Here is a 26406-nt window from a genome sequence, read left to right on the forward strand (position 1 = left end):
TTCCTGCTTCTTCCCAGGGCGAGGAGCCCACGGAGCACGTCCCATTAGGCTTTATTCAGTTGAGCCAAAGAGGTTTACATCAGCCACCAAGGTTCAAAATGAGGACCAGGAAGTCTGTGCTGAGAACAGTCAAGCTGGCCCAGCCGTCAGGGCAAGTGCATCTTCTAGGAATCAGGACTGGGGTGCTAGAACGTGCCCCAAAGTAGAGGGTACCCACTTGTAGGGTGACACAAAACAAGAGGTCCCCAAAGTCATCCCTCTGTACCTTTCACCAAAGCTGGGTGGGCAGATATGCAGCTTCCAGTCAGGCAGAGGAGTGTCCCCAGGTAAGACTAGGTCAGTGGCAGTTGGGACTGTGGATGCTAAGGACACATAGCAACACTCCTCCTGTCACAGGTGCCCTCTGCTTATCCTGTCCACTGGGCTGCTTCCCTGTGCTGGCCACCCTCTCTGAGCAGCTCAGTGGACAGGACTGAGTCTATTGCAAGACAGGCCATGCCTCCCTCACAGGCAGGCAGAACAGCACCCTCCAGCAAGGCCAGCCTCCTTTGGAACTGTGTGAGCTGACACCAAGACACAGAAGCAGAGCAGGGCAAGGAGAGAAGAGATGGGCACAGGGCAAGGGCATGAGCGATATCCTCCAGGTCAGAAGCTAGTCAGTCTCCCCTGCAGGCTGTGCCCCCTGCTGCCTCATGGCCTCCAGAAAGGCCAATTCCTTGGCTTCCTTCTTCTGATTCCGGGCTTCGTACTCCAACCTGGGCCAGACAGGTATAAACTGGGCCTTTCCAATACTGGGAGTTGCCCACTGCCAACCCAGCCAGAGTGGGTGGGGAACACACCTGTTCTTGATAATCCTTTGCACAATCAGGTCTGTAGTGAGGTCGCTACCACTGTCGATCTGACGGAAGATTCCTCTTCTCTTGGGCTCCTGGAGGCCTCAATGCAAAAAGAAGAGGGAGGTGAGAAACCTCCTGACTACAAAAACACCCCCGGGTGCCCCTCCACCCATGGGAGGCCAATACCAGCAAGGATGGTTGTTCCTGCTTCCCAGAGGCAGCCCAGGCCGGGGCAACCCACCTGGTAGGGGTCAGAGCCATCCCTGTCAGGTACAATTTCTGTCTTCCCATGACATACTAGGTCCACCTGGGGGGAGGAAGCAGGGTCAGGAGGCCTCCTCAGAGAAGCTATGCCACCACTGACAACCACCCAGGCAGGGTCCTCAAACCTTGGCATCATGTTCTGCTCAGCTAGAGAGAAGCCTCACCTTGAAGTGACTCAGGAGCTCTGCTGTGACCGAGTACGGTGCCCCAATCACCACTTCGGAAACATACTGCAGAGACAGGCAGTAAAGCAACTCACTCAGTCCTCATTTCTGGCAAGCCAGGGGTAGAGGGTGGCAGAGAAGGCCCCAGGGGAGCCAGCTGGGATGGGGCAACACGGCAGGGACCAGTGGGCAAAGGGAATCCTCAGACTCCTCAGCAGGGGAAAAAAACTGCACCAACAGGGCCCAGCCACCCTCCACCCACCTTACCGGGCAGGTGGATGCCCCTGCCCTGGCTGGGGGAAACATCGCTCCCAGCCCACTCACCCGGCAGGCCAGCACACTGAGAGTCCGCTCGTGCAGGTTCATGATGGGGTAGTTCTTGCCCTTGTATCGGTTTACTTCCTAGGGCCAGGAGTTTGGCTCAGCTAATGAACAGTGCCCTCCCTCCCAGCTGGCCTTCCTGGGCAGAAGCTGGGAGAGGTGCCCCCTCTCACAGGAACACCCTGGACAGCAGGGCTGTCCTGGACTCCAGAAGAGAACCATGCTTGCCTTCACTAGACACCTGGAGCCTCACTCCTTCAGAGGCCACCTGTGCCCAACACTGACCCCAGCGAGGCCCCTTGAGGGATCCCATGGCCTATCAGCTGATGGGGTGCTGAGAAGCAAGCAAGCAGAAAGGCAGAGACCTGGTCAAAGTGTAGGCCGGCGATGATGTAGGGCCTCTTGGCTAGTTTATGCACCTTCTCTAGGAAGTCCACGTGCCCGATGTCTATATCCGGATTAAGAAGCAGTAACTAGCTGTGTATGATGGTGTTTTCCTGTAAACCCAGTACTTGCATGGTGGAGGCAGGAGCATTGCAAGTTCTAGGTCAGCCTGGACTACACAGGAATATTCTGTCTCAAAAAAGCAAGACCTGGGATTGTAGCTCAGCAGTAGATCAGTTGTTTCAGATACAGAGCCTTGGGTTCCATCCCCAACCCAAGGGGGGTAGGGGGGGAAGAGGCAGCAGTAATGGGCTAGGAAGGGAGGGGCTCTGTCCTCTCTCCTCAACAGCATGTACCCAAGGGACTCCTTGCCATTTTCCCTGATGAGGGCTATACCCGCTACAACCCAGCTCAACCCTGGAGCCTTGGAGTCTATGGGTTCCACTCTGTGGCATGAATGTGGGGCAGCAGAGGCCCTAAGAGGATACGGAACAGGTCAAAGGCACCGGCCACGTAGATGACTGTCTCTCCAGGCTGGGGCTCCTTCCCAGAAGCAAACTGGATGATCTTCTGGGATGTCTGTAGAAACTGGGACACCCCTGTCCAGGGGTTCTGCCCCCCAGGACACTATTAGCCAAGAGAAGGAACCAGTCAGCGGTAGAGGCCTCTACGTGTGCCCCTCACCCAGCACCCTCCCCAGGGCCACTCCTCTGAGCCCAGGGCTCCCTGTGCCCCTGTCATAGGTGTGGGTGATGGGAGCATGTACAAAGAGCATTAGAGGCTGGACTCCCCCCAACCCCAGCCTGCGAATAACCCAGCAGCACGCTGGCTATGGGCTCTGTCCAGGCAGGCACTTGGGGCAGGGGCAGGGACACACCATGGTAAGGCCAAGCAGGACCACTGTAGCTAGCAGGACTGTGGTTCCACCCGGTGGCCACAGCAGATACTGCAGTCAACACCAGCTCTGCCTGGCAACACAGCACCAGGACCAGGAGCAGGCGCAGAGCCCAGTGGCCAGCAGACACAGCCCTCTGAGGGACCCGGCACCCTGAGGCCACCATCTGGTCACCTGGGAGGAGACTTCTGAGGAAAGTGTGTCCCCGGCAGGTGTCGGGTGAGGGGGCTACAAAGGGAGAGAGGGCCAGGCCATTTGGTTAGATGCCACCTGTAGGTGGGCAGTCCTTGTTCCTCCTCCAAGAAGTGGCTGCTGGGACTGGCCACCTCTTGCCTGTCCTCCCTCCCAGCATCCACTAGCTGGCCAAGCCTGGTGGTCAGTACCTGGTCAGCACTGGGAAAGAGAGGGAGGAGGGCAGACAGTGAAGCTCTGGGTCAACCTTTCCCCATGGGAAGCCTAAGGTGGGTGGATGGGGAGTGCTGTGTGGTGGCTAGTCAAATGTCAGCTGTATTTCCAGAGTGGCCTCTGCAGCCAGGCTGTACTCACCTTGCCAAAACTGTCAGCATATTCCCGATACTCGGAGGACATCTCCTGCACACAAGGGCAAGAGACTAAGGGACCGTGCCCTCCTGACTGCCAACCCTGGGACCAGCACACCACAGCCCCAGAGCCCAGTGACAGGACGGTCAGAGAGAGAAACAGGATAGACCCGAGGGTGGTTAGGAGGTGGTCCCTCCCTCCCTCTTGTGTCCTCAACCCAAGGACCATGTCCCAGACCCCATTCCTTTGGACTCACCTGGCTGCTATGGTGGGCCTTGGTCACCAGCAGCATGCGACCCACAAGGTCTGTGGTGGACACACCCTGGGTGCGTTTGCACTCTCTGGGGCAGAGGTAAGGTGGAGGTTTTCATCCAGGATACACTCCTGAGGCTCTGCTATAGGCGGAACCCACCTGAGGGACACGACCCTAACCCAGTCCCCCCACAACAGAAAACCAGACTAGGGCAGGAACAAGGGCCCATATCAGTGATTCAGCTACTCAATGTAGCACCAGGGAGTAGGCAGGCCACATCTGGGACACAACAGCTCTGGTTCCCATTCTGACATTGTACCCTCTGGCCTCTCTTACACCCAGGACCCTATACCCTGCTATACATGCTCTGCCAAGGGAATTCTAGGCTGCTCTGTCTTCTGTAGGAACCACTGGCCACAGCAGACTCTTTAAATTACAGTTCACTAAAATAAAAAGCCAGTGCTCCAGGGGCACCAGCGACACTGTTGAGTCTATGGACGCCTACAACAGTGGTGGCCAAGAATGTTGCCATTTGTGCAAAGCTCTGGCGGGCCGCACAAAGGTCACCAGGTCACAAAGGTCACTCCAAAAGCATTCCTTCCTGTATCTTCCAGTCCCAACTGTGGGCCCAAATGCCTTGCAGGCTACTTCAAAGCAGTAATGAGAGCTAGGAAGGGATCCACTTGAGTATCACGGGACCTACCTGTACCTCCCAGCCTGCTTCACTTCCTCATAGGTATCTCGGCCATCTACTGTCAACGTGATGTCATCTAGGGGTGACATGCACACAGAAAAGGATTTGTTTTTGGTTGTTTTGAGAGAGAGAGGATCTTGCTATGTAGCCCAGGCTGTCCTGGAACTTGTTTTGTTTTTCAAGACAGGGTTTCTCTGTGCAGCCCTGGCTGTCCTGGAACTTGCTTTGTACACCAGGCAACTCAGAGATCTGCCTACCTCTGCCTCCCAAGTGCTGGGGTTAAAGGCTTGCACCACTATCACCCACCTGACCTGGAACATTTAACATCCCTGTTCAGCCTCCCCAGTACTAGGATGATATGTATGCGCCATCACACTGGGCTCATAAACAAGGATTCTTAGCTCAGAGCACCCTTGGGACCAGAACCACCCTTTCATTTGGGCTGTTGCTCTGGGGAATGGACCCAGAGCGTTCTTGTATCTGCAGAGGATGAGGAACCCTCCCTCTCTCTCGGAGATGCTGTCAGCTGTCAACTGGTCTGACTGAGCCCAGCCCCCATCTCCAGGCCCCGCCCACTCACTGCCATGAACACAGAAGTCACAGTTGTACTTGTCCAGTGTCTCCAGTGTGGTGACGTAGGGAGCAGCGGGTACCACCTCATCCACCCACTTGATGGCCTGTACCATCTTGTACCTCTCCTCCTGGGTAAACACTGGGGGCCCCTTATGCTTGGCAATTTCCTCTAGGGACAGAGAAAAGAAAAAGGACAAAATAAGACAATTGATGTCCACCTCCAAAGCCCGGTCCTTAGGAGTCTCTCTCACAAAGCCCAGTGGGAATAACCACTCAAGTGCAATGGTATGCAGTGGTTCATTTCTGCTGGCCGCAGCCCACAAGGCAGGACCCCATGTACACAGCACTGTCCTCTAGCCAGCTTGTGTGCTCAGGGCATCTGCTAGTTAACAAGGATGGCCTGTAACCACAAAAAGCGATCAGTCTCTTCTGGTCTCAGAAACCAGGGTACGGGTGGACAACACAGCTGAGGAAACTGTCCAGTGCTGCCACAGCTCTCTATAGCTGGCACCAGGCTGGCTTACTGACTGAACTCTGAGTCCCCACTATGCTCTGGGGAAGGATACAGGATCATTCTGCCACCCCCACCGCCTTGCAAGCCTGGTCAGTTAGAGCAGGTCCCTGGCACAGCAACCCACACCTTACCATCCGTATGCACACCCGCGATGAGGTAGTCCCCCATGGCCCGTGCCTGGCGCAGCTGATTGGAGTGACCATAATGCACCATGTCATAGCTGTGAGGACAGACAGGACAGTCAGGTCCTGTACTAATCTTGGCAGGAAACTGGGGGCCTTGTGCAGGACACAGCTTTGGTCTTTGGAAGCCCCCTGGGAAGCCCCTATGGGGGTTATTAAACCAAACCCCCGGGTGTTGGGCTTACAGAGGGAGAGTTGGTTCTCAGTCGTCCATACCCTCCATACTGGACTTAGGGAGGACTCAGTCAGTGCCAGATCTAGCAACAGTGGCAAAATCAGGGACAAGGCCTAGAAAGGTCCAGAGAGCTGGGGAATTTCCAAGACAGTTAGTTGTTCACTGGCAGATGTGTAGCCATTTCAAGCTGCTGCTTTTGTTCTTTTCTACCCCAACCCCCCACCCCCAGATAGGGCTTCTCTGTCCCGGAACTCACTCTGTAGACTAGGTTGGCCTTGAACTCACAGAGATCCACCTGCCTCTGCCTCTTGAGTGCTGGAATTAAAGGCCTGTGCCACCACTGCCCGGCTCTGGTGTTTTTTTTTTCTTTTTTTTGGTTTTTCGAGAAAGGGTTTCCCTGTGTAGTTTTGGTGCCTGTCCTGGGTCTGGAACTCACAGAGCTCTGCCTCCCAAGCGCTGGGATCAAAGGCCTGCGCCACCACCGCCTGGCCTGGATCTGTTCTTTTTTCAGAAGATAAGATCTCAGGTAGCCCACACTTTCCTCAAACTCACTGTGTAGCCAAGAATGACCTTGAACTCCTGACCCTCCTGACTCCACCTGCTGGGATTACCACCAAAATCCTTCTATTTGGATGCCAGGGAATAAATGCAGGACTTTGTACATACCAGGCAAGCATTTTACCAATTGAGCTACATCCCCAGCACACAAAATAGAAGAGCTTGTCCAGGATTTGAATGTGGGATTTCTTGCACCCTAAGCAAGAATTATATCCCCAGATTGACAAGCCACACTCAAACTTTGAAACAAGAAAAGTAAACAGTCCTGAGTTAGGAACAGACTCCATTCTACTGGAGTCAAGCAGACAGTTCCCCACCCCCATCCACATGGCCTGGCTTAGCTCTCTGAGAGAACAAGTGCCTGTCACCTGGTTCTGGAGCTTTTATCCTCAAATCTAGGTCTGGCCCTGACTACACTGTCAAGGTCAAAGCTACCCAGAACCCAAGCAACATGCTAGGCACTGAGGGTGTACCAGTGTACACTGGGACCACTTGTATCCTTCTCCATGGGCCAATGCTGGGCCACAGTCTCTGTTCAGTTTCCTCCAGAACACTAGTCGGGTGTCATCAGGTGACCTGAGCAGCCCCGTATAGCCACACAGTACACAGAGTGGAGGCAGGAAAACAGACAACCCTGACAGGCTCAGGCACCACCGTAATTCTGGGCCAGCCCTTGTGCCCACTAGACAGGCTGGGCAAGATCAGAGGTCAGAGTCTGCATCAGGGATTACGGTACAGTATTGTGGCTGGGCCAAGGTCATAGTCCACTGACACGAAGTCAAAGCCACTGCTGGTGACTCAGGTGCCAAAGAGCATAAGGGGGCTGAAGTCGTAGTTCAGTGGTGGAGTACTTGCCTAGCATGTACAAGGCTATGGATCGCACCCTCAGGACCCACCAAACCAAAAACAAACAAGAAACGCACCAAGTCCAGCCCACTCCCCCTCCATATCTCCTGAGGGACCCTAGGGACCATGGCGCATCTCTTCTCATCCACCAGGGGTAGGCACGACGAAGGGCCGAGGGCGGTAAATTATAGAAAGGCTTGTTGACAGTTCCACGACTTTCTAACAGCAGCGTCACGGGCTGACTTGCCAGAGAAGCCCATGGCCTTCCAGCTCCCGTAACCTGGGTAATGACTCCCGCGGGCAGACGGCCGCATTTCCGGTGTTCGGGGAGCGCACTGCCCGATGCACCCGCGTCTGCACGCTACACTCCTAAGTGACCGGAGGCTAGATTGCCTCGTGCGGCCTCAGAAGACTGGGGATCCGCCAACCGCCGGTGCGTGACCCCGGGGTGACCGCCCGCCCCTCGCCGCCGGCCCACTCACCAGCCATCGCACCACACCCGCACTGCGCGCTGCCCCGCCGGGACCCTCCGCCCAGCAGCGCCGGCCTCCCCGTGCCCGTTCCGGATCATGGCACCACAGGACCCACCCGCAAGACCGGGAAGCTCCCGCGACTCGCAGTACCTCAGGCCCGCCCCCGACGCTCGCGCGTGCTCACGCGGGTCTCACCCGCCTGTCGCGGCCAATTGAGTGCGCTATGCCAGGCCCCGCCCCTGGCCGGGCCCCGCCCCTCCGCCCAACATGCGCGGCCAATGGTCTGTGTCGCAGGCCCTAGCCCAAGCAGGGTACGCCTCCTAGGGGGTGTCCTGTAGAAATCCCTCCAGGTCCTGGTGTCCAAAGGGAACAGGCTAGACCCGCCAGTACGCGGGTACGCGGGCTCGCTTCGCCCCCACGCCTTAAGCATTCCTAGGGGCTGGGTTATTTGTTTTTTGGGGCAGGGTTTCTCTGTGCAACAGCTCTGGCTGTCCTGGAACTAGCGCTGTAGACCAGGCTGGCCTCGAACTCGCAGAGATCTGCCTGCCTCTGCCTCCTGAGTGCTGGGATTAAAGGCGTGCACCACTCCCCACCACCCCCTCGGGTGTAGCTGGCCCTTGGACATTTTCAGATACTCCGTGGTGCATGTAGCAGTCATTGGGACACCAAGGCAGTAGAGAGATGTTTAATAAGACTTGCTCAGACTGGAGGCTTAGATCCGCCCCTGTGCCGCATACTCAACACAGAAAAAGGTTTCTATAAAGTGAACACTTTTAGTAGTTAAGTAGTAGAAATAGGGAGGCCCTGAGACTAGCCTGGAGAGTGAGGTAAGGCAGTGGTGGGCTCCTCTGCTGGCCAGGCTGGGAGAGACCGGAGCTCTGTTTCCACAAAGACCTTGCTGCCACCTTTGTACAGGGGTGGATGGGAGGGATGTCCTTGAAAGTCAAGCCCATTTGGGGCAACCACAACAGTGCAAGGGAGGTTTCCCACAAGGGCAAATGGCTAAGAAAACGACACCGTGAAGTGTCACCCGCAAGAGTTCTTCCTACTAGGTCCTGTGGGGCACTGCAGCCTTCACGGTGACACAGGCCCCTGAACAAGACTCAAAGCCGTCTGCAAAGTGCCAACTGTTCTGCCAGCGCCTGGCTATGCCGCTTTCTTCCTTTTTGCACGTTTGGCACAGCCCCTGCCAAACCAGCCTCCTAGGATGGGGGGAGCCGAGCTGAGCGGGGCGCTCTGGTCCCCAGGTGTGGCTTCTTCTCTGCTTCTGCACAGCGACTTCCTGCTATGGCTGCCTTCTTCACCAGCACGGAGGGGAGTTGCCAAGGAGAAAATGGGGTCTTGCCACCTAACAGAAAGAGAAGCAGCATCAGACAAGTCTGAGACTCTCTCAGTCACAACCCTCCCGGGAAGGCCGTCTGAGGCCAGCTGTCTCCGACCCCTTCCCTTGTGTCTCAGTGGTGGCTGGGCTCTGGCTACAGCAGCTGCAGGGTCACCGAGCTATGGAAGAGCTGCAGGGGATGATCTGCTTGGGTGGCAACTCCAAGGCCAGCAGCAGCCCTAGCTGGCCTCTTCAGTGTCTCACCCATCATTAGTGGGCTCCACACACACAGGAGGGTCAGTGCTAGCTGCAGGATGGCGCCATCTCCAAGGAGAAGTTGCTAGCCACTCTGGGCCCCACCTTTCACTTGTATGGATGGGGGCAGGTGGACCAGACCCTTTCCCCTTCCCAGACTGCATGACAGGGATGGGAGTGAAGGCCAGTTGGCTAGGGAGGCATGGCCTACAGACTACACCATGAAGAAATCATGTATCTGATTGAGATGCAGAACCACATATTATAAACGTAAGATAAAGATAAGCACTGATTTAAAAAAAAAATGAGCTAACTTAATGTTAAAAAAAAAACCAAGAAAACAAACCAACAATAACAACAAAAAACAGTACAGCACAGGATAGGCCCACGTCACAGAACACCACAAACATAACATACAAGAATTGCCAGGCCCAGAGGTGAAGGGATCCTTAATTTCTTGAACCCTTTGATTAAAAGAAGTTACTGATTTCCCCTATAAGACCCTGAAAATTCACAGAGAAAGAAAGTGTAAACTTTTCACTCAAAATACACACCAAGTCTAAATTATCACAAATTCTGTATCAAGGCAATTTGATTAAGCTTTCCCCAAATATCCCAAAACCAAGGACACAGATTCTGTCTGACCAGAGTTGCACAGTTCTCACCCCTCACAGTTGTCCACCCAGGCTGCAAGAGATCCGTGGGGAAACATCCCACAGAACACACTGGCAGACCCCCCTCCTCACAGAGGTTCGGGCACCATTCCAGTCAGGGTGGAAGAGTGCACACATGTGGCGGAGCCTCGCCTCAGCCAGTCCCTCCGGAGGCTCACAGAAGACAGACATAGTGGAGCCATGCTGCACCCACTCACCGGTTGTAGACAGGGATCTCCAGGTCCAGTTCATCCATGAGGAGCTGCATTACATCATCGCATTTCCCATGAAGCTTCAAAGCAGCCCAGTCATCCTTTGGGGTCCACTGAAGATAAGAAAGGCACATGAGAGTAACTTCCCACCTTTTGGGTCAGCCCTCTCCAGGAACATGGACCTGTACAAGGCTTCCAGGATGTACAAACAAGGTACATTTCCCTGGCTCCTCTGATCTAAGACCCAGGTATAAGGAGGAAGCTCTAAGCACCCATGTTACCTGCAAGTTCACAATGTAGAGTTTGGGCCGCCGGCTTGGAGGCTTCGTCATGCACCAGAGGCGAGGATACTTCTTTAGTACCTGTGGGAATGGACAGACACAACACACAGTACGACGGTGAAAACTAAGACAGCAAATCTAATGCCCACTAACAGTTCTGGGTTCAACCCACAATGAGTTAATGGTGCTATCAGCTCGTACCTTCAAGCTGGACCCTAAACACAGGATCGTGTCTGCTTTACTAGCAGCCTCGGTCGCCGCCTCCCAGTTCAGAGGCTGCCCTAATGTCCCCCTCTCCCCAAAGTGCACAATGGTGTCCCGCAGCTGAGTCCCACACTTATGGCAGGTCCGGCCAGTCTGGTGTCGGTGAAGGGCAGTACGCTCTGTCACATCAAACACTCGTACATATTCTCTATTAGGGATGCAGGAAGTGCAGACCTGAGGATGAGAAGACACAGTGAGTGAGATCTGCCTGTCACCTAGGCCCTGCGTCCCTCTGGTACTGCTCACTTCTATATACATATTCCCATGGAGCTCTGAGATGGCAGTCCGTGGCAGCCCGCTGCGCAGATGGAGCCCATCACAGTTCTGAGACACCACATGCTGCACCTGGAAACAGAACAGGGTGGCAGTCAGTAGGGGACGAAGGAAGCACCCTGTGGCGGTGAAATTATCCTGAGCCCAGTCTGGCCAAGGGCCAAGGTTCCCAAAACAAAGAGGCAACTGTAACTAGGAGGGCCCTGTGGTAGGAAGGAGCCAAGTTCTCCCCTACTAGCTCTGATACACTGGGAACATCCAGGAGAGAAAGCATCTGTGCTGCCCTTGCAAGGTGGGCAGCAGCTTGGGGCACTGGATCAGTATCCTCTTAGGTCATTCACTTTCAGGTCCCTCAAGAGCCTAGGCAGATCCCTTTCCCTACTTGCTCAGCAGATCTCTGGAGGTTTCTGACAAACCTCCACTGTAGCTAAGATGTTGTCTAAAGGTCCCCTGCCCCCAACCCCACCCTTGCCGACACAAAAGAAATTGAATGGAAAGCTGCAAGCTAACTGTTCAGGACAGGACTGACTGGGCACTGAGCTGCAGCTCTGGGCTCTTACCAGCCTTTGCTCATGCAAACGGGTGATGCTCATGTGGGTGAGAGTAGGCTCTGCTTCACTTAGGTCAGCAGCACTGCAGGATAAAAAAGAAAAGGGAGGCGAACGAGCTGTACCACGCAGGTGCAGCTGTTGCCTAACCATGTGAGAAAACTGTGAGATGCTCACCTCACACTTCTTCCTTTCTGAAGCAGTGTCCATACCCCATTAGGGCCCCGATAATCTGGGATAGAAGCTGCCTGCACAATTGGACAAAAAGAGAAGTCTAATGGAAGGGAGTCGCCAGGTACTGCAGAATACCCCACATAGGGCATGTCATAGTCTAGATTTGCCGATAGACTAGTGTCTGTTCCATCCATTGCTGACCTGTCTGATCCCCAAGTAGAATGGACCCAAGGATGTCTCTTTCCATCTATGCATATGACTTTCCTGTCCTGTCTAGGCCAGCTCACCCTTCCACACTCCTCAGAAACCTGCCCTACTTCAGGGTCCTTTCTAGCAGTGAGCAGCTATGTCCACATCTGTCTCAAACACTGAAGGTCTTAGTGTTTTCAAGTCATGTTTGGCAAATAGTAAACCCCAGGAGGGAGCCCACCTCTGTCCAAATACTTATATCCTGGGGCTCTGAACAATTTTCATTCCAACTTAGCATACATAAAAGCCTCTAAGATGAGATAAGCGTTAGTTAAATTTCCACGAGAAACAGAAAGCAAATAGGATCTAAGAGTCTTTGGATCCTGGCTGGGGAAGCCCTGTATCCTCACTGCTGCTTAAGCTCAGAGAGGTACCCACCCTGACCAGTAATCCCAATACATTAAGGGCAAGAACCTCAAATGGTGCTCAGACCACATTTACAAGCTGCACATGGTATTTAGTTGTCACCAGATCTGTAAAGTCATAACTGGATGGATCATCACGTGGCTCTGAAGGTCCCAAATGCTTATGTCCCGGATGTCTAAGAGTTAGAGCAGCAAATGTTCCTTACACTGTGGCTACTGGCCACTGCTGTCTGTCTGTCACGCTTCTCATCCCCAAATTTCCCTGCAGAACCCTACTCAATGCCACTCCATTACCATTTTAAAGACAAGGTCTCTACGTCATCCTGGCTGTCCTGGAACTTCCTATGTAGACCAGGTTGGCCTTGAACTTACAAAGAACCGCCTGCTTCCAAAGTGCTAGGACTAAAGGCTTGTGCCACCCCGCTGCGCTTGCCTTAGTTAAATCTTAAATCTAGAGTTGTTTCGGGTCTGAGAAAAGAGGACACCTTGGAGCTGCTTCAAAGGTGACTGAACTCGGGTAGTTACCAAACTCCAGCACCGTGCAGCCCAAGTTTGTGTCCCAGAAGAGGGCGCCCCACACCCGACCCAGCCCGCAGGCCCTCGCCTACCGTGCTGATCCCAGCGCCTGTGTAGACCACCAAGTGTTTGGCATTCCGGACAGCTCCCGCCAGTTCGCGGACCTTCCTCCGCAGTTCCTCTGGGTCATCACACACCTGACAGGAGCAAAGGCCGGTCATACGGGCCGCAGCCCGCCACCTACAGCCCACCGCCCGCCACCCGCCGCCCGCAACTCGCCTCCTCTTGGCGCCGCTTGAGGCCCTCACGCCGCCGGCTCCGACCCTGCAGCTCGGTCACCAGATCCTCGCTCTCGGCCAGAAGCCGGCCCTCCTCCGCGCTGCGCTCTGCAGCCGCCTTCCTCAGAATGCGTGACACCTGCGGACGAGCGGCCGATGAGCGACTGCACGCGCGGGCACGGCCGCGGGCACGACGGTAGCCTACCTGGCGGAGGCGCTCCCGCTGCTGCTCCTCTCGCAGCCTCCGGACCCGCTCAGCCGCCTTGCGCTCCGAGCGGCTCAGACCGCCACCGGCTGCCATCGCTCCCGGGACTGCGCTTCCGGCTTCCGCTTCCGCCTCGCCCGGCAGCCACAGAGACGCATGCGCGCGCCCGACCCACCCCGCCCCTTCCGGCTCAACCTTCCCACCCTTGTTTCCCCTCCCCTCCTCTTCGCACAAAAACACCAGCAGGTCTCTTTAAAAGGCGTTTATTGATCATATACAAAATAAAGAAAACCTTATATATCACAAACATACACTATGTACAGCAATAAATACCCGGGGGGCCAGGCCCAGCGCCGCCCCTCCTGGACAATAATTTAGCAATAAATACTGCGCAGGGCACGGGTGGGCACCAAGGCTGCTGTCTGCTGAAGCCAGACGGCTGATCGCTCTGCACTGGTGCGAACGCCCAGGCCTCACCTCGCAGCCAGATCCCTGATGACCCTACCCAGGTGCAGGAGACCGGGTCTCACCTCGCAGCCACATCCTAGCCCCTCTCACTTAGATCTTTAAGGACCCCCACTCCATTTAGGGTACTCTCTACTAACCTCCCCCTGGCTTCAGCCCTGCAGGGCAGGCAGGGGCTGATCAACTCTGCTTGGACACACCTCTCAGCACCAGGAGACCAACAGAGCTGGACATACAATAGCCCTTGTCCTGTCGCCCTAAGTTGCCAGGAGAAGGCTTTCTGTACCCACTCCCATTGGTTAAAGGCTTCAAGGACTAGCAGACAGAGAGGATGGGAGGAAAGACAGGACTGAGGCAGAGCTGCTGGAGGGGCTGAAAGCCAAACTGGGGTCATAGAGAACAGGGAATTCTGTCAGGGGCACTCCAGACACCCGTGCTGCTGTTCAGGCTGCTGCTCCAGGGACAGGGTAGAAACGTGTGCAGCTGGCCCAGTAGGTAATAGCACACTCCCAGGACACATGCCAGAAACAGGCAAGCCATGAGCAGCCCTCGCAATTCCATGCCTCTGTGTGGTACTGATTCTGTCCTCTTCTCCACAACTGCTCCCAAACCAGGCAGCCAAGAACATGAAAACATGCCAAGAAGAATTATTCAGTGGCTTTTGGGGAAAAAAAAATCGTTAATGTGTTGGTTCCTCTCACCAAACCACAGCCTAAAAAAGTAACTCAGAAGATCCCAGAGCGGAAACAGTGCAGCAGGCTGTGGCTCAGACATCCCAGCTGTGGATGGGAGCTTTGGCCAAGTGGCCACACCAGAGAGGGAGGCAGCAGGGAAGTGGCCTCACCATCTCAAAGTGGGCTGTAGCTTATCAAAACTGCACACCCTGGCACTGGACACCAAGGCTGCTGCTAACACACACAGAGTACACACAGACCTGAAAGGTGGACTGAGAACAGCCTGTAGGGAAGCCTGGTGATGACAGGGAACCCAGAGTAGCTCAGTGTTGCCATGGAGGCCCTGCACTAATGGTACAACACCCAGGTTAGCAGCCAGACAGAACGGAGGGGGAGGACTCTCGCGGACCATGCTCTAGAGAAAAATGATCCATCTCATGTGGGGTTTTCTTTGAAATCCGAGTGTCCATGTCCAAGGAAGGAGGTCAGGCAAAGTCAGGGTAGGAGGGAAGTCGCACAATAATGGTTTACTTAGCGGAGTAGTTTGGGAGAACTGGCCTCAGCCAAAGCTCTCCATTCGCTGTGTCAGAAGTCAAACACAACACCCTCACAGTAGGAAAACAGAATTAACAATGATCAGAAAGACAGCAACAGTCACACCTGGACATCAAGGAGAAGGGACAGGATGGCACTGAGGGCTAGCTTACCTCAAGACTCAAGAAGCAGATGCTGCAAACCTGAAAACCATGAGCATGGCCCTATCCAGTTCAGAAGCTAAGATCTGCTACTTCTGTTCAACACATGTCCAGCCTCAACCTCCTCTCCCTCATCCTCCCAGCAGGCTGGAGCTATGCACATTGAAGGCCATGCTCGGTTATACACTCCCACTCAGCCAGGACCAAAGAACTTGGAAAGCCTGTCCCTCTCCTCTGCTGGGCATGGGCATAATTCCACTCCAGCTCTGCTGCCACAGTCAGAATCAGCAACTCATCTGGATACCAGTTTGAGAACCAAAGGGAGGGGATGAGGTCACCTGGTAACTTATAATCAACAGTCCAGACTTCCACTCATATCTGACTCAGGCATCAATGGGAGTGTCTGAGCACCTTGAGCCAAAGAAGCCCACCAAAATGCCAGGGCTGGCAGAGGTCCTGCTCCCAGAGCACTGCATGCCGGGTCAAACTGAGTGAAAATCCTGCTGCCCGTGAGGTAAAGGCCTCTCAGGCCATTCTTTGCTTTCATCAGCTCACATTTCTGTGCTTTTCAGGGATCCACAGCCCCCAAGAACCAGCAATGCCAAGGGCCATGTGACCAGACAGGGGTATAGCCTCTTGCAGGTGGGCATCCGCCTACGAGGAGCTTCCTGAACCAAGCCTGGAAGGTGGGCAGCCCCCACCGGATAGCTGGATTGAGGAGGCAGGCTTGGGCCCTGCAAAGAAGCACCTCCAAGTCCAACAGCGGATCCCTGGAAGACACAGATCCTGAAGGGAAGCCTAAGAAGGGCCTAGAGCCAAGAGCTGCAGAGAGTGGGGAAGAAAAAGACCTGGCCCTGAAGCCAAAGCCCTTGTCTGGCAATGGTGGAGGCCTCCAGGCTCTCACAGTGAGGCAGGGAAGAACAGGTTACCCCAAGTGGGGCCCCTGACCAATCTGCCTGGGGAACAACACCCCACAGAATGGGATTTTAGGGATAGATGGGTGATAGGATTCCCAACCCACAAGGTAGGCCACTGGGGTGGCCTAGCCAAGGCCCCAAATGAAGTCTGTAGGAACAAAGCTGAGGCCAGGAGGAAGACAGCAAGGGACAGGTAGGACACAGCCCTGTGGGCACCCACAGTGACTCCCTGTCCCTGCAGCGTCACCACCCAGGACCAGAGGTGGTGGATATGGAAGCAGCGTGGGGGGCCCAAGACAGCTCCGAATTTCACTCACTCTGCCCCCTGTACCAACCCAAGCCCTAGACCCACATGGGAAGCCAAGGCTCAGGGGGACCGAGTGGCAGGGGAATGGAACACGGGCAGAAGAATGTGAGCTGGCAGGTAGTCCCCTACACTCCAACGGAGTAAGTTCTGCCTGGGACCCCAGCAAGTCAGCAGAAGCAAAATCACAACAAAATCCAAAACACACACACACACACACACACAAACCCACACAGGACAGCCACAGGTCAAAGGTCACCAGAAGCACCAGCACTTTACGGCTGCACAAAAGCTCACCAGGCACGGACAACACCACGGCACCGGCAAGACGGAAGCAGGAAGGGCAAAGGCGTAAGTCACTTTCGGTACAATTGCAAAAGAGATATCAAAGAGGACGGCCTCTGGTCGGCTCGCAGCGCGGCTTTTTTTTTTCTTTTTCTTTTTTTAAACTAAGTTTTTATAAGTAATGTCTGTTAACTCTGTGTATAAAAACTAAACTCCAACAGCCACAGAGCTGTCCCAAGTTTACAAGAAAGGGATTTTTTTTTTTAACTAGCAAAGTTTCTACTATACTTTCTTCCCTTTTCCATTTATACGGTCAAATGTTGTTTTTTTTTGTTTTTTTTTTTAAGACAATTTTATAAATACTCTGCAGCTCTTTTTTTTCCTTTTTAGCTCTTAAACATATAATTTAATAACTTCGTAAAAGGAACTTTTCTTTTAAATAAAGGGCTATATAACCACACAAATAGGTCATGTAAACAGTGACACCGGACCCATCGCAGGACACACTGACACACCTTCCACCCACACTTATAACCGGCGATTTGGTCTTATCCAGTGCACTGTGCCAGGCTCCAGCACCATGGTTCCTGCCCCAGTGCCCAGGCTGGTGGCCTATCCATCCAGGGCCTTCAAGACATAACCACTTTTCAGGGCAGAGCCCGTCTCTTCCTTTCTGGATCAAGCTGAGAGGCCCACTGGAATCTGAAGAGAAAGCTCTCAAGTCCCACTGCAGACCGGCAGCCTGCAGGGCCTGCAGACCACCAGAGAGAAAGGCAGACCTAAGCCCAGTGCACTCCTGTCCATTCCCACAGTGCCCACTCTGGACTCCTAGCCTGCATGGCCTTGGTACAAAGGGGTTAGAGGCAACCCAACATCACTGTTGAACTGACCAATCCCAACGTACGAAACACACGCGTGACGACAAGGATGATATCAAAGGGGCTCAGCCCAACGCCCCTGGGTGCAGGTTGTGCTTTGCAGGGGAGGGAAGGGGGAAGGGAGAGGAGAAGAGACAGGAAAAGGAAAGGAAGAGGGACAGGGCTGCCAACTTTGCCACGCACTTAGTGGCCCCTTAAAGACCTGCCTGGCGATTGCACGTGTCCCTACGACCGAGCATCTGTCTTGGACTTCACTATTGTGATGACACTGGTGGCAGCCACCTTGCCAGGGACCAAGGGCCCCAGGCCAGCAGCAAGGGGACCTCGAGCTGGGGCCACAGGGCTTCGGGCCACGGTCCTGGCAAAGTTCTGCAGGGCCTCATACTTGGAGCGCAGAGCATCGAGCTCCAGCTTCATGCTGGCATTTTCAGAGGCCAGCTTCTCCACCTCCTGCTGTAGCTCCGCCTTCTGCTTCTCCAGCTCCTCCTTCTGTGTCACCCGCTTCACCCGACAGCTGGCTGCGTAGCCGCGGTTCTTCAGTGTGCGACGACGCTGCTTCAGTTGGATAATCTCTTCCTTGGATAGGCCTCGCAGGTGCTGGTTCAACTCTCGCACCGACATGGTCACCAGCTCCTCATCAGTCAAGCTGGTGCCATTCTCGCCTGGCTCCCGCTTCACCTGGAGTAGAACAGCACACAGGGTCACAGCAGAGCTGGAAGGAATGCTGTCCTTCCATGACACCCCCGTCACACCCCAAACCCAGCTTCTTCACTCACCTTTAAGGCCTTGTTTCCTTTATTGGGGGTCGTCATAACCCGGGGGCACAATGAGCAGGCACTCTACAAGACACAGAGCAGAGGTCAGGACCCTGTAGACTCCTTTTACACCCCAACAGGAATCTTGCTGTCCAGGGCTCAGCCCACAGAACCTTGCCCCTCACCTGACCTGAGGACAGCCCTTGCTTGAACCTTGCTCAGCCTGAGCTGGACTGCTTCAGCAGGCCCTTTCCCCCAGAGAGCCAGGTGGGAGAGCAGGAGGTTCTGCCCAGGGAAGAACCAGCGATGTGAAGGCCGAAGACAAAGGGAGCAGCAAGAGATTAGAAGGTCTGGACTGCAGGAGGGGCAAGCCTAGAAGGAAGCTGAGCTTTAAAAATAACCCCAGTGCTGCCCCAGAGCACACTGTTCCTGGCGAGTCACGCTGACTCAGCATATCGCCTCCCTCTCTTCCTGAGCTGTTCTCCCATTCCTGAGGCCAGCCAACAGTTCCCCAGGAGACCTACTACTGGGACCAACAGCAGGCAAGGGTCAGTCAGGGACCCTGTACTCCAGGATCCCACTTCCCATATATGCTTCCCTAAGCTGACCCAGGACAAAAGAAAGCCCTTTCTCCTTGTAAGACTTAGGAAGTTGCTTCCTGCCTCATTTTGGCAAAGGACCAACCAGGTCTGCTCTAACTGCACTTACTGGGAATCCTCTCACCTTCCAGGTAGCAGGCAATCCAGCTGGGAGTAGCTGAGCCCGGGCCCCTCCAGTCCTCCCTGTCCACCTCCTTTACAGATGGGGTAACCATCCTGTGGCTTGGTTGCGGCATCCTGCGCTCCTGCCCCACCCGACACTGGGTGTTTCACAAGGGCCCCCACAATTAGCAGAGAAAGGGCACTGTTAGCGGGAAGGAGGCAAGAGCCAGCCCCTTTGGGTCACAGATAGTCTCTGGCCCTCTGCCTAGGGTCAATGACCACAGGGCCAGAAAACAAAAGCAAAACAGCTACCTCCTACAGCCAGCCGCCCCTCTGCACACAATCTCATTTTCAGCTTTCTAAAGCCTTGCCAAGAACATTTTTTGTAGACCCAGGCTGGGAATCCCCACTTAGCCCAGCACCTATCAGTCAGTCCCATGGGTAAAGATGCCTTCTCCTCTCTCCAGGTTAGATGCAGGGGAATGGAAGGAATGGCAGGTGAGGTTGCTGCAGCCTCTTTCAGAGGAGGCTGAAGGCTGTAAGCACTTCAGGCAACAATGTGCTGGACGTGGGGGGAGGGGGTGCTTATTACACTTATCGAGGGGACTAAAGTGTGAGCCAGGGAGGCAGAGGCACAAGTTCTCTTGAGTAGAGACCCTACCACTCTTAACCTCGTACAGGAGGTGTGGCTACATGCAAACACCAAGCACAGACTCGAGACACTTCTCCAGGACCAGATTAAGGGCATTTTCAGAGGCAAGGGTCCTGCTAGATCAAAGAGAAAGACAAGAGTCAGAATGAGAGGTCTGAAGGGGCCCCGGACTCATACCAGGTGCACAAGTCGAGGTGAAGAGAGGCAGCCCCAGCAGGAGCTTCCCTCACACAGACTGCTGAGCTCAAAGCGGTGACTTCCTGAGACTGCACAGAAAAGTGCAGAGTGCGGTGGCTGGGAGCTGAAAAGTGCCTCCTCAACAGATTTTACCCTCTACTGAAGGCCTGAACTCAGCACAAGTACAGCCAATTGCCTCCTGATCAAAGGTGTGTGTGTGTGTGTGTGTGTGTGTGTGTGCGCGCGCGGGCATACAAATGTGCGTGTGTATACTCATATGTATGCTTAACCAGGAAGAGCAGGTCTCAGCAAAGCCAGTGCTTCCAGCTGCCTGCCTGGCTTCTACCCACCTAGGGTCACAGAGTGACCAGGCAGACAGGTTTGGAGGACAGCTGTGCTGAGGGATAGATAGTTCAGAGCCTGAGGAAGAAGCTCAGGGAAGATAATCAAGACGAGCTGTCCCCCCAACCCCGCCCTCCTCCAAATACTGACAGCTATGGATAATCACAAGGCACCAAGGGACTCGGGGCCACCCACTCAGACTGACAAGAAAGAAAAGGTTTGGGCATCTCAGGGGTCACTCAGAAGGAAAGCCTCCTTCCCAGACAAGCTGGCTCGGCCCACCTAAGTCCTCTCACATTAGACAATCTGGACGTTAGTCTCAAGCAAAGTCAGTGACCCTTGCTCAACCTTGCCTTCAAACTCCAGTGCAGGAGACCCTGACTTAGGTCTCCCCTCCTTCAGATACTGACATTAGCTGAAAAGAACTTAAAACTTTATGTTCACAGAAGCATAGTAACTCCAAAGCTTAAACACCTTTCTGGGATCTTGAATTTTCATAGGGAATAAAGTTCCACCCCTCAATGAAAACACTTGGCACCTACAAGCAAGTGTAGTTAAGTGTTGAGGAGACACCCTTAAGCACAAACCACAAGATCTGCTGAAGCTAGCCATGAAACCCCGAAAAGGAAAGCAATGCAGAATAGAGCTCAGGAACCTTTACAACAGAGAAGTCAATAAATATCCATTCAGCCATGCAAAGGTGGAGGCCACACCCACACAGGCTGTCACTTCCCAAGAGTTCCACAGCCATCAGGTCAGACACCCAACAGGGCAGGCACACTTTTGCCAACTTCAGGCAACAGTGGGACCCCAAACTCTTCTGACAGGGATAACGTAGAGGTAAATGAGAACTACATTTCCACTCCATGCTTGCGCCTACCTAGATCTACCCTTTCCTTCCATTAGCTGGTGGAGCTGCCCCAGCTTCCTTCAAGCCACACACCCTTCTCCCCTGGCTCCCGGTCTCTTCCGTCCAGCCAGGGGTCACTCAGAAGGAAAGCCTCCTTCCCAGACAAGCTGGCTCGGCCCACCTAAGCTCCACCCCTCGGCGTACTCCGATCTGTGTCTCCCAGTTTGGGGAACTGGACCAGGAGAGGGACCTGGACCAGAAGCCCAAGATCCTAGGAGGGATGCGTAAGCCTGGGACTTTACCTTCCACCCTGGGAGAAACCTGCGGCGCGCCCCAGTAATGATGCCTCCTTGGAGGCCTTTGCCTCCAACTTACGGGTCCGTCAAACTTAAACACGACCGGGATCCTGGCCCGACCTTCGCCGCCCGGATCTAGCCCTGCCTCCCACTCAGACGGCCCGATAGCGGGCCTGGGCCCCCCGCCCCAGCCCGGCGTCAGCAGGAGCACCAAGTGACCTCATGCTGATGACTCAGCACGTCTCCGCTGGGCTCGCACGCGCGTGGCGAGCTCAAGCCGCTCAGCAGGGTCTCCCCGCCGCCCCTGCCAGCCCGCGCGCGACCCCGCCCGCTCGGAAGCCGACGGACACCTGATGAGTCAGCAGCTTGGAGCAGCCACCCCGCTGACCCAGGCGGACGCGCGGACCTCGCCCTTAGATCGCGCCCCCCGCGGGGCACCCGGGGTCCGTCGCGCGCACGCCCGCTCCCAGCCTCGCCCGCGCCCGGCCCACCAGCTCTGGGGTGGCACGGGCGAACGGCCAGCTCCCGACTGGCGGAGAAACCGAGGCACGCGCCGCCGTCGGGTGCGCCGCAACCCCGAGGCCAGGCCCCGCCGCCCGCCCCAGCCCCGCGCACTCACCACACTGCGGGCCCGGGCGGGCCAAGGCGGGGCTGGGGCGGGGCCGCGCGCGCGCGCTCCAAGGCTGCGCGGGGCTGGGGCGGGCGTGCAGGGTCCGGGCCGGGGGCTTGAGGGGACTGGCCGCTTGCGCGGGCCGGGCCAAGCGCGCTAGGAAGGCCGGGCCGGACCGGGCTCAGAATCCGCCGCCGCCGCCGCCGCCGCTCCTCAGACGTCACATGATGTTTGGTCACGTGGGTTCCATTCATGAAGCGGCGACGCGGCTGGCCTAAGCTTAAAGGGAAAGGCGCGGCGAGTGCTAGGCGAGCGCGCCCCCAGCACGCCTGCGCAGCCCCGCGCCGTCGTCCTTGGCAACCCGCCGCGCCCAGGCAACGTCTCGCGGGACTAGTCCCGGTGCTCACCCGGTCGACCGTGCTCCTGCCGGGTCAGGTTCTGAGTGTATTTGCTTTTTTCGCGGACCTGGACCCTGATGGTCCTCCATGCTAACTCGGGCCGAGGTCTGTGGGACAGAACCTGCATGGGTATTTTCGGTTTTGTTTGTTTTGCTTTTTTTTTCACTTGGATACAAGGTTTCACTATACAGCGCACGCAGACTGGCTCTGAATTCCAGGCGATACTCCTGCCTCTGCCTCCCGAGAGCTGGAATCGTAGGTGAGCGCCACCACGCGGGGCCCTGGTTGCTGTTTTGATGATGTGACACAGTGGTGTAATTTCTTACCCCATTCTGCTGCGATGTCCTCGCATTTTAAATGGGTCAGAGAGCTGAAAAGGACGGGGCTGTTGAGGGGCACAGCCCAGACAGACCCCAGCCCACGTTCCCAAAATGCCCAAGATGGCACTAGGGCTTGGAGGATGCTCACTAGGGACTTCACCTGCAGCTGTGGAGCATCTCTTTGAGTAGTATGCATGCACTGCAGTTTTAAGAGTTGTGCACACACACCCACACACACCCACACACACACACACCCCACACACACACACACGCCTTTTCTGACACATCTAAAACTACTTCCAGTGCATTCTGCTGCGACTCTTTCTGTGAGGAAACTTCCCACTGCTGTTGAAAATTCTGAGAATGAAGTGAAAAGAAGGAAAATGGAAGAGATCAAGTTTTCATTTCCAGTTTCAGAATTTTCTCCTTGGCCTTCCCTTCTCAGGTGTAAAGCCAGGAAAGGTGACTCATCCTGAAATGCTGGTGACAAGGGGAAAGGGGCGAGCGGGCGGGCTGGGGATGGGTTTGTGTGTTCTTTGTGATTCTCTGCACCGAGTAAAGGATAAAGGTGTGACCGAAGCTAACCCAGGATCCTCCATTCTACCAGCTTCCAGGAACTTTTTTTTGGAATCCCACACCTCAGTTTATTGTCACCATCTGTCCTGTAGGGCTAAAAGTAGTTCTTAACATTGTATTTCTTTGGCGAGTGTGTAGGGGGTCTTTATTTCTCACTGGGTGTAGCTAGTCTCAGAATACAGGGCTGATGTGGATGTTGAATTACTCCTTATGCCCTGAAGGTTACTGTTATGTATCTTCATCCTTCTTCCCTCTATTTTTTGTTGTAGCTGTAAGATAGGGTCTCACTCTGTAGCCTAGTCTGGCTTAAGCTCAGCAGCAACTCGCTTGCTTCAGCCTCCCAGTGCTGGGATTATAGGCATGAGCTTCCCTGACCTCCTTGTTACTGTCTTTATTTATGAGGATGAATCTTACTCTGTTGCTCAGAGTAGCTTCAAACTCCTAGACTCAAGAGTAACTGGGACTTGCTGAGTGGTGGTGGCACACACCTTTAATCTCAGCACTTGGGAGGCAGAGGCAGGTGGATCTCTGAGTTTGAGGCCAGCGTGGTCTGCAAAGCAAGTTCCAGGACAGCCAGGACTACACAGAGAAACCCTGTCTTGAAAAAACAACAAAAAGGAACTGGGACTCCATGCATGCACCACGACCAGCAAGCCCTCAAGCCTGCCCCCCTGCAATGTTAGGGGTCAAACCCAGGGTATTAGACATGCTAGAGAAATGCTCTATCACTGGACCACACCCACAACCCAACCCTCAACACACACACACACACACACACACACACACACACACACGAGCAAATACTATGTCAGAGGAGAGACCTGGTGCATCCTTGTGTGCTGTATCTTCATCCTCATCGCTGGTGCTGCTGGTTCAAGGGAGCCCCTGAGCCACTCCCCCACCCTGCTCAGAGGGACTGGGAGGATGAATGTAGTATTGGACTATGAAGATACCACCAGCACAAGGGCAACCTGGCAGAACATTTGGGTTCACATCAGGACTTGTTCTTTCATTTGCTGTTCCCCGTCCTGGTGCCTCCTGCTCAAGTATCCTTAGGAAGTACATGCTATGGTGTCCTGGGTGTCTACTAAAGGGTGGCATTTGCTGGGCTGATCCCTATTCATGTTCCCAACCCCCTTACATTGTGGTGCTCACAGCATTCAGTCTGGCTTTCATTCACACATTAGTCATCTTTCTGAGTCACCTGGACTAAGGTCTTCCACTTTCAGGGAGTCTTGCTCCTCAACCCTTTCTCAGCATTCATAGAAACCTAATCTTGGTACAAAGTTTGAGCATGTACACACAGGGCCACAAGTGTCTACAAGAAAAAATCAGCGAGGAACTCTTCTGGAGTCTGTGGTGTGGTGGTGTGGAGCTGCTTCATTGGGGTGGAGAGCCCTGGGGTTCGGGGTTAACCCTGAGGCTGGTGCTATATTCATGCCACTCATCCCAAGGGTCCCATGGAGAGGGGAACACCCCAGGAGGTGACCTAATCTCCAGAATCTTCCTCAGAACCGACAGGGTCCTGACATCTATAGAGCAGTGATTAATGTGCCTATATTCATGGAGGGGTGCTGAGGGAAAGTAGAATCCATATTGAAACAAGCCCTCAGGAGCATATGTGGATCTAACTGGGGCCTGCCATTGGTGAGGGGTAGAGCTGCCTCACCACAGAAGCCTCACCTCCTCAAGAACCCTCCCCTGGCTCCCCACACAGGCTTGGGATACTTGTCCCTGGGAAGAGTGGTGGAGAATGGAGGAGCTGGAGTCTTAGAGAGCATAGAGGCTGAGTAGGCTCATTGCATGAGTCGTGCAGACAAGGCTCTCTTTTGCAGAGTGGTACTTAAAGAAGCAAAGTTTCCAGGCCACCCCTCTGCCACACAGCATCAGTACAGCCAGCGCTTGGGCAGTAGCTCAAACCTTCTGGTCCCTCATGCCTCTGGCGCTGTTTCTTACCACAGCTGGCGTATGTCTTCCAACCCTCTCAACTGTCTCAACCAGCCTTGGTTCCGAACTGTTCATGGGAGAAGAAGGAGAGAGATCCTGCTGTGAAGCCTCCGAGGACCTCTTTCCTCTGACCTGCTCTCTGCGGCACAGGAAGCTTCCGGCTCACCTGTGCTCTTTCTTCTGCACAGTCAACTCTCAGGCTCTCTGAAGGCTTGTTTAGATAACCTTTTGAGGTGGGGACCTCATTTTCCTGTCTCCATGCTCAGTGACTTCTAACTAAAGAAACATCAGACCATAAAAAGGTCTGTTGTGCTGGGTGGTGGCATACACCTTTAACCTCAGCACTCGGGAGGCAGAGGCAGGCGGATCTCTGTGAGTTCAAGGCCAGCCTGGTCTACAGAATGAGTTCCAGGACAGCCGGGGATACTGAGAAACCCAGCCAAAAGTCTACTAATTTAGATGTGTTTTTGTTCGCTTGTTCGTTCAGTAATTCAAACATTAATCTTGTATGAAAATACTTAGGCTGGGCCGTGGTGGCACACTCGGGAGGTAGAGGCAGGCAGATCTCTGTGAGTTTGAGGCCAGCCTGGTCTACAGAGCGAGTTCCAGGACAGGCTCCAAAGCTACACGAAGAAACTCTGTCTCGAAAAGAAAAAAGAAAAAAAAAAAAAAAGAAAAAGAAAATACTTAGAATGTCTGCCCTCCCTGTAGCATAGTCAGGGGAACACACACACACACATACACAAACACACACACGCACAGTGTCGGCCCTCATATATCAGCTTTTGGAGTTGTAGCAGCAACAGGTTTTTGTTTTGTTTTGTTTTGTTTTGTTTTGTTTTGTTTTGTTTTGTTTTGTTTTGGAGACAGGGTTTTTCTGTGTAGCCCTGGCTGTCCTGGAACTTGCTCTGTAGATCAGGCTGGCCTCAAACTCAGAGATCTACCTATCTCTGCCTTCTGAGTGATGAGATTAGATTAAAGGCGTATGCTGCTACCACCTGGCTTTTTTTTTTTTTCTGTTCCCTGCCCCCCAGATATAGGGTTTCCCTATGTATTAGCCCTGACTGTCCTGGAACTTGCTTTGTAGACCAGGCTACCCTTGAACTTACAGAGATCTGCCTGCCTCTTCCAAGTGTTTCAGTGAATGCTTCTAATCCCAGTACTCAGGAGGCAGCGGCTCCTTACTGTTTGTATGCATATGTCTATCACTTTGATTCTGTCCATCTGGAAAATTCTGATACTTCCCTCAAAGGTTTTCTTCTCACCAGGAACTTGGCCTTGCACAGCCTGGATCCGCC

The 26406-nt window shown here is 54.4% G+C and overlaps 3 protein-coding genes across 12 annotated transcripts; all 3 read right to left on the reverse strand.

The window, feature by feature from the left end:
- Positions 1-34: 34 nt before the first annotated feature.
- Positions 35-7859, reverse strand: Pcyt2 (phosphate cytidylyltransferase 2, ethanolamine). 9 transcript variants are annotated; one of them, XM_059272292.1, is made up of 14 exons: positions 7682-7855; positions 5570-5658; positions 4932-5093; positions 4361-4427; positions 3661-3745; positions 3411-3455; positions 3039-3092; positions 2458-2596; positions 1951-2033; positions 1589-1666; positions 1265-1330; positions 1078-1143; positions 840-928; positions 35-755 (listed from the first exon to the last, which is right to left on the reverse strand). In XM_059272292.1, exons 1-14 carry the CDS (start codon positions 7768-7770, stop codon positions 653-655), a joined length of 1215 nt encoding a protein of 404 aa, XP_059128275.1. In that variant the 5' UTR covers positions 7771-7855; the 3' UTR covers positions 35-652. The 9 variants fall into 9 exon arrangements, with proteins under 9 accessions (XP_059128275.1, XP_059128279.1, XP_059128278.1 ...); XM_059272296.1 differs by having other exon boundaries at positions 4961-5093; positions 7682-7796; XM_059272295.1 differs by lacking the exon at positions 7682-7855 and adding an exon at positions 7277-7569 and having other exon boundaries at positions 4961-5093.
- A 483-nt stretch (positions 7860-8342) lies between these two features.
- On the reverse strand, positions 8343-13378 carry Sirt7 (sirtuin 7). Its single transcript, XM_059269869.1, has 10 exons — positions 13267-13378; positions 13063-13200; positions 12876-12980; positions 11657-11727; positions 11492-11564; positions 10905-11003; positions 10596-10832; positions 10395-10475; positions 10120-10226; positions 8343-9020 (listed from the first exon to the last, which is right to left on the reverse strand). Exons 1-10 carry the CDS (start codon positions 13360-13362, stop codon positions 8819-8821), a joined length of 1209 nt encoding a protein of 402 aa, XP_059125852.1. The 5' UTR covers positions 13363-13378; the 3' UTR covers positions 8343-8818.
- Positions 13379-16489: 3111 nt separating this feature from the next.
- On the reverse strand, positions 16490-21655 carry Mafg (MAF bZIP transcription factor G). 2 transcript variants are annotated; one of them, XM_059272302.1, is made up of 3 exons: positions 18430-21655; positions 18261-18323; positions 16490-18162 (listed from the first exon to the last, which is right to left on the reverse strand). In XM_059272302.1, the coding sequence occupies exons 2-3, from the start codon at positions 18294-18296 to the stop codon at positions 17710-17712; spliced, it is 489 nt and encodes a 162-aa protein (XP_059128285.1). In that variant the 5' UTR covers positions 18297-18323; positions 18430-21655; the 3' UTR covers positions 16490-17709. The 2 variants fall into 2 exon arrangements, with proteins under 2 accessions (XP_059128285.1, XP_059128284.1); XM_059272301.1 differs by having other exon boundaries at positions 18425-21654.
- Positions 21656-26406: the final 4751 nt, after the last annotated feature.

The sequence above is a fragment of the Peromyscus eremicus genome, chromosome 8a (genome assembly GCF_949786415.1).
Source record: "Peromyscus eremicus chromosome 8a, PerEre_H2_v1, whole genome shotgun sequence".
Lineage (NCBI taxonomy): Eukaryota > Metazoa > Chordata > Mammalia > Rodentia > Cricetidae > Peromyscus > Peromyscus eremicus.

Coding starts and splice junctions, on each gene's coding strand:
- Pcyt2 (XM_059272292.1), bottom strand. CDS start 7,770: ATGATCCGGAACGGGCACGGGGAGGCCGGCGCTGCTGGGCGGAGGGTC. Junction 2,597..3,038: donor CCTCAGAAGTCTCCTCCCAG/GTGACCAGATGG, acceptor CTTGGCTAATAG/TGTCCTGGGGGGCAGAACCC. Junction 1,667..1,950: donor CCGGCCTACACTTTGACCAG/GTCTCTGCCTTT, acceptor TCCTGGCCCTAG/GAAGTAAACCGATACAAGGG.
- Sirt7 (XM_059269869.1), bottom strand. CDS start 13,362: ATGGCAGCCGGTGGCGGTCTGAGCCGCTCGGAGCGCAAGGCGGCTGAG. Junction 10,833..10,904: donor ATGGGAATATGTATATAGAA/GTGAGCAGTACC, acceptor TCTCATCCTCAG/GTCTGCACTTCCTGCATCCC. Junction 10,476..10,595: donor GTTTAGGGTCCAGCTTGAAG/GTACGAGCTGAT, acceptor CCATTCCCACAG/GTACTAAAGAAGTATCCTCG.
- Mafg (XM_059272302.1), bottom strand. CDS start 18,296: ATGACGACCCCCAATAAAGGAAACAAGGCCTTAAAG. Junction 18,163..18,260: donor AAGGAAACAAGGCCTTAAAG/GTGAGTGAAGAA, acceptor GTTCTACTCCAG/GTGAAGCGGGAGCCAGGCGA.